Below are 12,574 nucleotides of genomic sequence, written 5' to 3' on the forward strand. Positions count from 1 at the left end.
TTGGAAAGTCTGAATGTTACAGGAAGATGATCTGAGTCAAAATCAGCATGAGTAATCGGTTCACTACAAATGTGACTTTGATCTGTTAGAACCAGATCAATTGTAGACGGGTTTTTCACGGAAGAGAAACAAGTAGGATTACTGGGATGAAGAACTGTAAAGTAACCAGCTGAGAGTTGATTATGAAGTATTTTACCATTACTGTTATTTTGCCTACAATTCCACTGGACATGCTTAGCATTTAAGTCCCCTATTACGAAAAATTTCGATCGATATCTTGTAAGTTTTTGCAAATCGCCTTTAAAGAAATTTAATTGTTCGCCGGTGCATTGGAATGGCAAATATGCTCCAGCGATGAAATAAATTCCATGAATGGTTTCAACTTCGATTCCCAAGCTTTCAATAACTTTAGTATTGAAAGAAGGTAAAATTCGATGTTTAATTTGCCGTTGGACAAAAATGGCAACTCCACCACCAATTCCAGTAAACCTGTCAAATCGATGAACCACATAATGTGGATTACTTTTCAATTTTACATTTGGTTTAAGAAAAGTTTCTGTCACAATGGCAATATGAATTTTGTGAACTTTGAGAAAATTATAAAATTCATCTTCACTCGATTTCAAAGATCGAGCATTCCAATTTAAAATATTCAAATAATTATTTAACATCACTGTTAAATTTTAAATTCATTATAATATTATTTGCAAATTTCCATCCGATTTGAAATGCTTCAAAAAGTGATGAAGTCGAATTCATTTGGATGATCATTTGAAAAAGTTGATCTTGTAGGTAGATCATTTTATTTTCAGTTATATCGCCTAAATCGACTTCATTTAAAGAAGCGAATGGCATTGAAGGAATATTTGTAGGTAGACTGCCATTAGAAGAAAATGATTTGGCCGGTCTACCTATTAATAAATTGTTTTCGTTAGAAGAAGAACTGCAAGGCGGTCCTGTGTTTTGATTATTTACATTAGAAGAAATAGGAGATAGATTTCTACCTAATATACCAGCATAACTGACATTAGAAGAAGATGATGACGAGGTCGATCTACCTGTCAATAAATTGTTTTCGTTAGAAGACGAATTGGCAGGTGCTTTAGAAGAATTTTCAGGTATGTTCTGTAAATTTAAGGTCGTTGATTTGACTTGTTGTCTAAGCGAACGAGCGTTTAAAATTTTTTCCCTGACAGGACATTTCAAATAATTGGATTTATGATTTCCATTGCAATTTGAACATGAAAATTTATCAGTGGTTTCATTCATTGGACAAGCGTCTTTCGAATGCGATTTACCACAATTCAAACACCGTATATCCATATGACAATTTTTGGTTCCATGACCGAAGCCTTGGCAACGACGACATTGCGTTAAGTTTGCAATACGATTATGCCGTTTATAATGTTCCCAATGAATTTTAATGTGGGAAATGAAACGTACTTTTTCTAAAGTTTTCAAATTGTTTACATCACTTCGATTGAAGTGTATTAGGTAAAGTTCATGGGAAATTCCAGAGCGTGGTTTAGAAGTACCATTCGCTCTTTTTTTCATAAGTATTACTTGGGAAGGGGCAAAACCAAGCAATTCTTTTAGTTCATTTTTAATTTCATCAATACTTTGATCATTTGATAATCCTTTCAAGACAGCCTTGAAGGGTCTGTCTGATTTTATATCATATGAATAAAATTTATGAAGTTTTTCGGACAAATATCGAATAAGACGTTCGTAATCTTCCAATCCATCCACCAAGACTCGACATTCTCCTCTTCGTCCGATTTGAAATGAGACTTTTACTTCCGGGAGAAAAGTAGAAAGCTCAGTACGGAATGCTTTGAAGTCGGAAATCATCACCGTCACTGGTGGCATAGATTGATGTTTCTTCCCAGAACGACAAGCGTCCATTTTGGGAATTTTTGAAGAATTTTCTTCTATGTCGCTACAATCGGATTCAGGAAGAATCTCGTAAATATTGTTAGACGGCATAGGATCAACGGAAGGGAAATCCGTCCGTTGTCTTTTATTTTTACATTCAGATTCTATAAGATCATGAATGTTATTAGAAAAATGTTGAATAACGGATTGTGATTTATTCCGTATTGAATTATTTTTAGCCTTAGGCTTGTTGCCTTTCCGGTTGGACGCAGGCATTTTTGAAATTAATGAAATTTTAAATTAAATTAACTAGGCTAAATTAGTCTTCGATTAGACTCCTAGCTAGCCTTAAAAAAGGCTGATTAATTTCTTAGTCACTCTAATATCACTCTTTGTATCACTTAGTCACTCTAATATCACTCTTTGTATCACTTAGTCACTTAGTTAGTGATTCAGGTAGCCTTGAAAAAGACTGAAGCCTTGAATCAATGAAACTCTAGGTAGCCAGAAAAAAAATTCCAGGAGCCAAGAGCTATACGCGTGCGGTGCGAACTACTGTTCAACACCGACTGAATGCCTTCAATTTGTTTTGCTCTTTCGGCACGTCACCGCGTTCGGTGCCAATAAGTGATTTGTAAGTAGCAAAAGCTCTACGTCTGCTCAGCGATTTATGTTGAACCGTTAGGTGGCGTTAGCAGTTCAACATAAGCTGCTGACGCACTGATGAGCTAAATGCGTAACGTAAAAAATAAAGACTTTATAAGCTCTGTTGAGAACAACAAATAATGCGTTTCTTCAAAAAGGGGGCGTTTTATGCTATCTTCCTTTACAAACTTGCGAGTATACATATGAATATACAATCGTTTATGTACACTCACGAGGAATAGAATTGTAAAGCAGTATAGAAGAAAAACAACATTAATATTAACAACTATTCACCGCTTTCGAAACCGTGTTCTATCATTTTATTTTCGTCGAACAACGGACCAGGACCAGCGCACTCTTTCGATCACATGAAAATTTAATAAAGCGTTATTGATTTATCCTGATTTCTTCCCCAGCGGAATGAAATCCATTTTTCCAGTGTTTGCAGCCTGAAGTGTTAACGCTACTGAGTTAGTATCGTTTCAGCAGTCACACCGAGTAGATTAGCAGCTCACAAGACCGAAATTGCTTGGAAACGGATTTGATACGCAAGCCACCTGCGTTCTTTTTCTCTAATCCGACAGTTAAACGATCAACCAATCGGAGCTTCTATATTATTGACAGAATTATTTGCTTGTTATAACAGTACAGTTGAATTGTAGAAGTTTTCATAGGGGTAATTGTATGCTTGTTCGAAGAAAAAAATAAAACTGAGAAAAGCAATTTCGGAAAGTTATTCTTAACAAAATTGTTATTTTATATGATATAAAAAAACTTACCAGCAAATCCAGCATGTATGGCTAGTAATGCGGCAAAAGCGAGCATCTTAAACTGCGATGCCCTTCAGTCCTGCTCTCTCAACAAGCTCTGATGCATTTGATCCTGTCTGCTCTAGCTCGAATCAGTCATCTGTCGTTCCAGTACTAAAAATATCTAGTGCTATGTCCAGGTCGACAATATTTATCACCGTTTTCGTTAACACTGAGAAGATTCACTGTACGTAAAAAAAAACAACACCGATTTCACTTTTCAACGACTCATCTGAAAAATTCCGAAGCCGCCCAAAAGTTTCATTTCTATATGCAATGCTTTTCACAGATTTACGGACACATTTTTTGTATGTGAAGCATTTTCAACCATCAATCGCTAAACCGTCACATAAAGGCTTTAGCAAAATTTTGGCATTGTACCTTTGATCCTTTCTACTGGTTCCAATATTGCCTGCTTGAAAAACAGAGGTAAAGAATTTCCATCGAATTTAAGAGAATTTCCTTCCATTTTTTTCTACCCATCACGACTCGCGAGCATCACCATAACTCACAAAACAGTTTATTCCTTCCCACCTGGCAATGGACTACTTCAATGGAATCGCACTTTTTTTGCTCTTTCCTTAACCAAAGCCGTTTGAAGTAAGGATTGTCACACTCCTAATCCAATATCTACACTATCCCGTTCGCTCGTTTACCAGATGATATCCTGTGACGCTTTTTCACACGCTGCTCAAATGATTGGCACAGTTTGGCATACTTTGTCAGACTCATTGCATGGATTTGGTTGGATGAATTGCGTTCCGCTGCTAACTTTCTGCCCCAAGGAATCTGAAACGGTAGAAAGATATAATGTGATTTTACTCGACTTGAAATTGAATCTTGAAAAGAAACTTGGGAGGAAAATTCTTCTAAAGTTCAGATCTAACGTCTTCACCAAAATAATTTTCTCAATGAATTGTTTTGTTTCAGAATGTAATGTGATGGTAGATGGGAAAATACGTTTATCCTATTTCAATCATACAAAACTGACGTTGACTTTTTTGTTACTTGGCATAGTGATGCAAAGGTTAAATTTTGTGTATTACAAGACAGTTGCCTCCTGTTCATTCATATATTTTGAGGGATTATTAGTATCAATAGAGTCTGACACAGTCACGTACCCAGGAGAGGAGCCCGTGACCATAGCTCTTCCCGAAATCTGAAACAGAAACGAAAAAACAGTTTGAGAAGTATTATGGGGCTGTTGATCCTGTAGATTACATCGTGAGATAGAGGTTCTGAGAGTTACGTGATGGTCAAAACGAAGCAGAACAGAGTCCAAATCATACACAATGGAGGATGGAACCGGGATAAAAAAGATAACAATAATAATAATACATAAAACAGTAGTTTAGTTTTTGAAGCTACATACGTTACGAAGTTTTTTGAGGCCTATCTGAGTCAACGCCTGAGTAAAGGTACTATGGAATTTTTTTTCTGATTTTGAAGGGGTTTCAACCTCAAGGCCATTCACCTCTTGGGACTAGAAAAACTTTCTGACCTTATGTGCGGAGTTGGGAACTGAACCCAGGCGGGTTGCGTGACAGGCATCGACTCACTCATCACGCTGTACTCGACCTTAATACGAAAAAATGTTCCATTTGACGAAGCGTTTCACTCGAACTTATCGTGAGAAGCGTTGCATGTGATAATTTTCTTAAATTGGGCGTTACAAGTCATGTGAGTTATTTCGTGGAAATTATGAATGTTAAAAACTGTTACAAGGGTTAGATTCTCACGGTAAACGAGTAACGATGCGTTACTTTTAAGGAAGTTATAGGTGTTACGAAGTGTTAAATACATCACTCTTTTGTAAGTTAATAGCGTTACGAAACGTTGCATGCGTTAATATTTTGTAAGTTATTGGCATTACGAGGCGTTACATGCGTTACTTTTTTGTGCGTTATAGGCGTTACGAAGCGTTACATGCGTTACTTTTTTGTAAGTTATAGACGTTACGAAGCGTTACTTTTTGTAATTATTTTTGGTAAGTTATTGGCATTACGAGGCATTACATGCGTTACTTTTTTTTGTGAATTATAGGCGTTACGAAGCATTACACGCGATACTTTTTTGTAAGTTATAGACGATACGAGTCGTTGCATACATTATTTTTCGAGAGTTATAGGCGTTATGAAGCGTTACTTATTTGTGAGTCATAGGCGTTACGAAGCGTTACACGCGTTACTTTTTTGTAAGATATAGTGAGGTATAGGCGTTATAAACTCTTACATACGTTACTTTTCATGAGCTATAGACGTTACGAAGTGTTACAACCGTTACTTATTTCTAAGTTACAAGCGTTACGATGCATTTCATGCGTTACTTTTTTGTAAGTTATAGGCGTTACGAAGCGTTACAAACGTTATTTTTTTGTGAGTCATAGGCGTTACGAAGCGTTACAAGCGTTACTTTTTTGTGAGTTATAGCCATTACGAAGCGTTACCAGCATTACTTTTTTGTAAGTTATAGGCGTTACGCAGTGTTACATACGTTACTTTTTCATGAATTATAAGCGTTATGGAACGTTACATGAGTTACTTTTTTGTGAGTTATAGCCATTACGAAGCGTTACCAGCGCTACTTTTTTGTAAGTTATAGGCGTTACATACGTTACTTTTTCATGAATTATAGGCATTACGAAGCGTTACAAGCGTTACTTTTTTGTGAGTCACAAACGTCACGAAGCGTTACATGCGTACTTTTTAGTAAGTTAAAGGTGGTACGAAGCTTTGCATGTGTTACTTTTTTGTGAGTCATAGGCGTTACGAAGCGTTACACGTTTTTTTTCCTGTAAGTTATAGTGAGCTACATGCGTTATAAAGTGTTACATACGTTACTTTTTATGAGTTATAGACGTTATGAAGTATTACAAGAATTACTCGTTTGTAAGTTACAAGCGTTACAATGCGTTACATGTGTTACGATGCGTTAGATGTGTTACTTTTTAGTAAGTTTTAGGTGTTACGAAGCGTTACCTTTTGTACGGCGTTACGAAACGGGGCATATATTACTCTGTAAAAGTTTTTGACGTTACGAAGCGTTACAAGCATTACTCGTTTGTAAGTTACAAGCATTACGATGCGTTACATGTGTTACAATGAGTTACAGGTGTTATTTTTTAGTAAGTTTTAGGTGTTACGAAGCGTTACCTTTTGTTCGGCGTTACGAAACGTGTCATGTGTTACTCTGTATAAGTTTTTGACGTTTCGATGCGTTCCAAGTGTTACTCGTTTGTAAGTTACAAGCGTTACGATGCGTTACATGTGTTACGATGCGTTACTTTTTAGTATGTTCTAGGTGTTACGAAGCGTTACCTTTTTCACGGCGTTACGAAACGTGACATGTGTTACTCTGTTTAAGTTTTTGACGTTACTAATCATTACATGCGTTATTCTTTTGTAAGTTATAGGCGAACAAATCGTTACATGCGTTACTTTTTTAGTGTTACAAAATGTCACAGGTGCAATATTTTTAGAAGGTACAAACGTTACGAGGTATTACATCCGTTATTTTTTGTAAGTTTTGTGTGTTACGAAGCGTTGTATGTGTTACTCGTTGTAAGTTATAGGTGTTAAAAAGCATTACAAGAGTTTTGGCATCCCAATTTTAACATATTGAAGAGTCATTTATTTGCAAAATCAACTGGAAATGTCAAAATTATGAAATGAGAAGAAATGATCCTACAACGCAATGGAATACACTGATCAAAATTAACACGATGACATATCTTATTGAAAAGAAAACTTCTATCTAATTTTGAAAGAAAATAAGCATAAATATTATTCATGTGAATTATTGGTTCTATTTTATCCATGAAGAAATCATTGATTCTTTTCTTGATATGAGAGTATTCAGTAAATTGAAATGTTATTTCACATGATTCAACAATTTCAATATTTTAAATGTTACCGACAGCCACGTAGCACGCAGCAACAGTTTCTCCGAAGCAGAACAGAGTCAAAACCACATAAAATAGAGGATGAAATCGGGGTAAAATAAATGACAATAATAATAATACAGAAAATTGTACTGTACAAACGGGAAAAGTAAATGTGCGAGCATGTCTTAGTTAAGAAAGCTTTTGCAGATGTGAAATATATCCTGCCGCTCGATCCAACACATACTTTTTTAGCTCTAGAAAGAAAAAAGCAAGCACACTTCGAGTACATGTTTGCCGGAATCAGAGAGCAGAACGGCAAGAGTGTTTCGAAGCGGCACGAGTGTTTCGAAGGGCATCTCAATGGGACGAAAGGATCACAATGTCGGTTTTCTGGGATCAGTATAGTATACTTTTGGAGGACTACCTCAAATCATAAAAAAGCCGGTATTAGCGTGCATTAATGAAGTGATTGAAAACCCGAAATCAACGTTAAACTTAACCGTTAAAATCAACGGTTTCAATTACTTGGGCATCATCCTCGTTTACCTGATTTGGCCTCCTGGTACTATTATCTGTGCTCAAATGTAATTTATCTCTTAGAAAATTAAGGGAGTTTCGTTTGGATTTTCAGACCACTACTTCCGGAACCAGAATCCGAAGCCAATATAGCCAAAGTATAACCATCTACTAATATAGCATCATCACAAGTTTTGTGCCTTGTTGTGTTATATAAATATTTAGAAGGTCTTAGAAATGTGTTACAGAAATAACATGACAGTATACGTAAAGAAATGTAATTCAATAACCTTCTCTCGGGCACAGTCACAAATTTTATTTGAATACTCCATAATGACAGTTCCAGTGGAAAAGTTTAAATTGTCTGTGAAAAACGCTGGTAAAGGCACACCGGTAATTAGGTACATAATTAATCTTCAGTAATATTATTTTTTTATCTGAGGGCCCTTCCCAAAACGAAATCCTGGATACGGGTCTGGTCTGACATATACTGATTCTGAAACTCTACAGATCGATGAATCTAATGAGCGTGTAAAGATTTCTTCCTCTTGGATAATGAAAATGATGATAATAATGAATCAATTAACTTATCTGTAGCAGGTATTGCAAAAATGTTTGTTTGGTTTAGAAATTTTCTGAACGAAGCACCAGCGACGGTTTGAGCAAATTCCCCTGAAGAATTTTATACTACAACAGCGTTGTCGGATAACCAAACATGACTGATCTTTTGATGTTTAAGAGAGTTACACATAAATCACCGAGTTAAACTCTGCATATTTTCTCGTACGCGATCTGTTACAATCTGGGAAAATGTTCTATGACACTGTGTCAAACTGCGATGAAAAAATTTAATCCGTACATGCACACTGTGTTTCTCTCATGCAACATGATCGTTCTTGATGTTGGGCGTTAAAGCTGTATTATTATTTTCTAATGCCGCCAAATCAATAACCTAGTCTAAAACTTGTGTTTAAAGTCGTGAAAAAAATCGAAGACTTCAACGGAGACGCAAACCTAACATTACAGGACAAAATCATAGTGGATTTATTCGAGAGAAATCGCTCCCTCCGACACCGCCAGGCTCCAGTTTAACAGTTCAATAGGCAAATAAAGGATGAACTCGATAGAAATGGTGCACTCATCAGAATCAGAACTAATTCGTTCAAGTAACACGTTCCCTAAGTTGTTTGAAGATTTGTGACGACTTTTTTGCAATTTTTGGGGAACAAAAAAGAAGTTGTGAGATTAACAAATTTTATTCAATTCAATTCCATCCATAAAATTTTGTACAATCGAATTTCCTAGTATTTTTGTTGAAGTTACCTAAAACTTCTTCAATTCCAGCTCTGTTGTAGTAGTTTTGTGTGCGACGTTCCGTCTTCATAATTGCCAAAACTTTTCAACTGGGTTAAATTCCGGTTAATTTGATGCAAAATTGACTCCGTCGACTTGGTATCACTCCAACACGTTTCGAACTTAGTGGCAGGATGTTAAATCAGAGTTGCAAAATGATTTAGGGAGCATTTTCGCTTAAAGTTTCCGGGCGCGGGTTTTTGCTGCGATGTTTTGCTTCTCATTCCGGTTGGGGCATTTTGAAACCATATTATCATGCAACCCAGCACACTTAGTGGTTTTATGCACAAAACCGACTTATGTCTTGAACTTTTTAGCAACATCTCAACTTGACCAGTTTGACTGACATTAATATCAATGAATTTTTTAAAATGTCGCGATAAATGTAGAATAATACTAGGTTTAAGCATTGCTCACTTTTGTACTACTGAAAAAGTCGGAGCAAGTACTGTAAAATGACCTGTGCATCAAAACCATTATTGAGAAACTTAAAATCTATCGCTATAACCTACGTTCTTTTATATTTTCAATCATTCATCATTCTTTTTATTATTTATCTTGTTTTCTTTTGCAATAGTCCATACACATTTAGAACGACATGTCTGTATTAAATTAAGGTCAAAACTCGAATGAATTCTGATAACTTATTACTAGTGTCATTGTGCACAATTTAAAATTCAAAACCATCCTAGTCCATCCACCTTGTGGTGTCATTTAATTAGTCTTGTTAAAACATTTGTAAAATTCTGTCCACACAAAGTCCGTGTGATTTTTTCCTGTTCCCAAAGTTGAAGAGACCCATGAAAGGACAGCGTTTTTCATCGATTGAAGAGATAAAGGCAGAATCGCTGAGAGTGCTACAGAGCATTACAAAAAGTGACTATCAGGGGTGTTTCGAAGACTGGAAAAAACGCTGGCATAAGTGTATTATATCTAGGGGGGATTACTTTTAAGGGGACCATATAGATGTAGACGAATAAATAAATATTTTTTTAGAAAAATGAGAATTCCGGGTACTTTTTGAACAGACCTCGTACAAGACACGACCTATTGCGATGACACGAAAAATACAGTGATTCAAACATTTAAAAACCCTTCTTAATCCACCTAGTGGTGTGATAATGCCTTTCTCTTTTTTCATGAAAGTCTCATGAAAATATATTTCATACTTATATTAAATAATTTCGGATACCAATTTTGACACCAATTGATTCAGATTGATTCGAGTAGTTCACAAAAGCATGTCACACAGTCAGCATCAGTTTTCCAAACTAGTGCTTGACATTTGCGTTGCCTATTTGTAATCAGTGATGCTAATCTAAAAACCCTTCTTAATCCACCTAGTGGTGTGATAATGCCTTTCTCTTCTTTCATAACAGTCTCATGAAAATGTATTTCATAATTTTATTAAATAATTTCGGATACTAATTTCGAAACTAATTGATTCAGATTGATTCGAGTAGTTCACAAAAGCATGCTTCAGTGTTTATGTCACACAGTCAGCATCATTTTTCCAAATTAGTGCTTGACATTAGCGATGCCTATTTGTAATCAGTGATGCTAATCTAAAAAACCCTTCTTAATCCACCTAGTGGTGTGATAATGCCTTTCTCTTCTTTCATAACAGTCTCATGAAAATATGTTTCATACTTTTATTAAATAATTTTGGATACTAATTTTGACACCAATTGATTCAGATTGATTTGAGTAGTTCACAAAAGCATGCTTCAGTGTTTATGTCACACAGTCAGCATCATTTTTCCAAACTAGTGCTTGACATTTGCGTTGCCTATTTGTATGAGAACAGTGATGCTTATCTAAAAAAAGCCTTCTTAGTCCACTTAGTGAAATTTTCATATATCTTGAAAAATCACCATAGGGGGGAGTACATGAAATTTTCGAAATCGAAAAAAAATTTTTGATGCCAAAAGGCTTAGAATTGCATGAAACGTCGAGATTTAGTGTCATCTCGAAAAAAATTTTTTTTGAAAAAATCGACTTTTTGGGACTTCTACAATATGAAAATTTTTCTAAGTCCCAGAAAGTTGATTTTTTCAAAAAAAAATTTTTTTGAGATGACACTAAATTTTGATGTTTTATGCAGTTTTAAGAGTTTTGGCATCAAAAAAAATTTTCGATTTTGGAAATTTCATGTACTCCCCCCTATGGTGCTTTTTCAAGATCGAAAATTGTCAAACCTTTACCACCGGGCAGCACCCCTTAAGCATGCCCGATTTAGGTCAAATTCTGCATGAAGGCTTTTTTCGAGGTGCTTAAACATTTGAGCACTAGAACTTAACGAAAAAAGAGGTGATCCCAAAATTTTGGCACCCTTATATATATAAGAGCGGTAAAAATCAACGTGTTTTGTCGGTTACGTCACTTATACAATCATATATCTGAAACCAAAAGTCACAACCATTTGATCTTCGAACTTGATCAACGGCCCGACAGTAGCTTTCAAACGAGCCCAAGTTTGTTAAAATCGGATCAGCCATCTCTGAGAAAATTGAGCGCGTTCAAATACAACGCTTTTTGTCGGTTACGTCACTTATACAATCATATCTCCGGGACCAAAAGTCACAGCCATTTGATCTTCGAACTTGATCAATGGCCCGCCAGTAGCTTTCAAACGAGTCCAAGTTTGTTCAAATCGGTTCAGCCATCTCTGAGAAAATTGAGCGCGTTCAAATACAACGCTTTTTGTCGGTTACGTCACTTATACAATCATATCTCCGGAACCAAAAGTCACAGCCATTTTATCTTCGAACTTGATCAATGCCCCGATAGTAGCTTTCAAACGAGCCCAAGTTTGTTAAAATCGGTTGAGCCATCTCTGAGAAAATTGAGCGCGTTCAAATATCTTCGAAAAGTGCACACACATACACACACACATACACACACACACACATACACACACACACACACAGACATTTTCCGATCTCGTCGAACTGAGTCGAATGGTATATAACACTATGGGTCTCCGAGGCTCCGTTCGAAAGTCGGTTTTTTCAGCAATTCTAATACCTTTCTATAGAGAAAGGCAAAAAGCCTTCTTAGTCCACTTAGTGAAATTTTCATATATCTTGAAAAATCACCATAGGGGGGAGTACATGAAATTTTCGAAATCGAAAAAAAATTTTTGATGCCAAAAGGCTTAGAATTGCATGAAACGTCGAGATTTAGTGTCATCTCGAAAAAAAATTTTTTTGAAAAAGTCGACTTTTTGGGACTTAGAAAAAATATGAAAATTTTTCTAAGTCCCAGAAAGTTGATTTTTTCAAAAAAAAATTTTTTCGGGATAACACTAAATTTCGATGTTTTATGCAGTTTTAAGAGTTTTGGCATCAAAAAAAATTTTTTATTTTGGAAATTTCATGTACTCCCCCCTATGGTGCTTTTTCAAGATCGATAATTGTCAAACCTTTACCACCGGGCAGCACCCCTTAAGCATGTCCGATTTAGGTCAAATTTTGCATGAAGGCTTTTTTCG

The 12,574-nt window shown here is 35.9% G+C and overlaps 1 protein-coding gene across 8 annotated transcripts in view; it reads right to left on the reverse strand.

The window, feature by feature from the left end:
* Nucleotides 1–12,574, reverse strand: part of LOC131437613 (uncharacterized) — a 524,049-nt gene that overhangs the window by 388,320 nt on the left and 123,155 nt on the right. For all 8 annotated transcript variants that reach the window (XM_058607079.1, XM_058607084.1, XM_058607083.1 and 5 more), the window contains exon 2: nucleotides 3,300–4,118. In XM_058607079.1, the coding sequence (XP_058463062.1) occupies nucleotides 3,300–3,345 (46 nt within the window). In that variant the 5' untranslated portion in view covers nucleotides 3,346–4,118. The remainder of the gene's footprint in view (nucleotides 1–3,299; nucleotides 4,119–12,574) is intronic.

The sequence above is a fragment of the Malaya genurostris genome, chromosome 3 (genome assembly GCF_030247185.1).
Source record: "Malaya genurostris strain Urasoe2022 chromosome 3, Malgen_1.1, whole genome shotgun sequence".
NCBI lineage: Eukaryota > Metazoa > Arthropoda > Insecta > Diptera > Culicidae > Malaya > Malaya genurostris.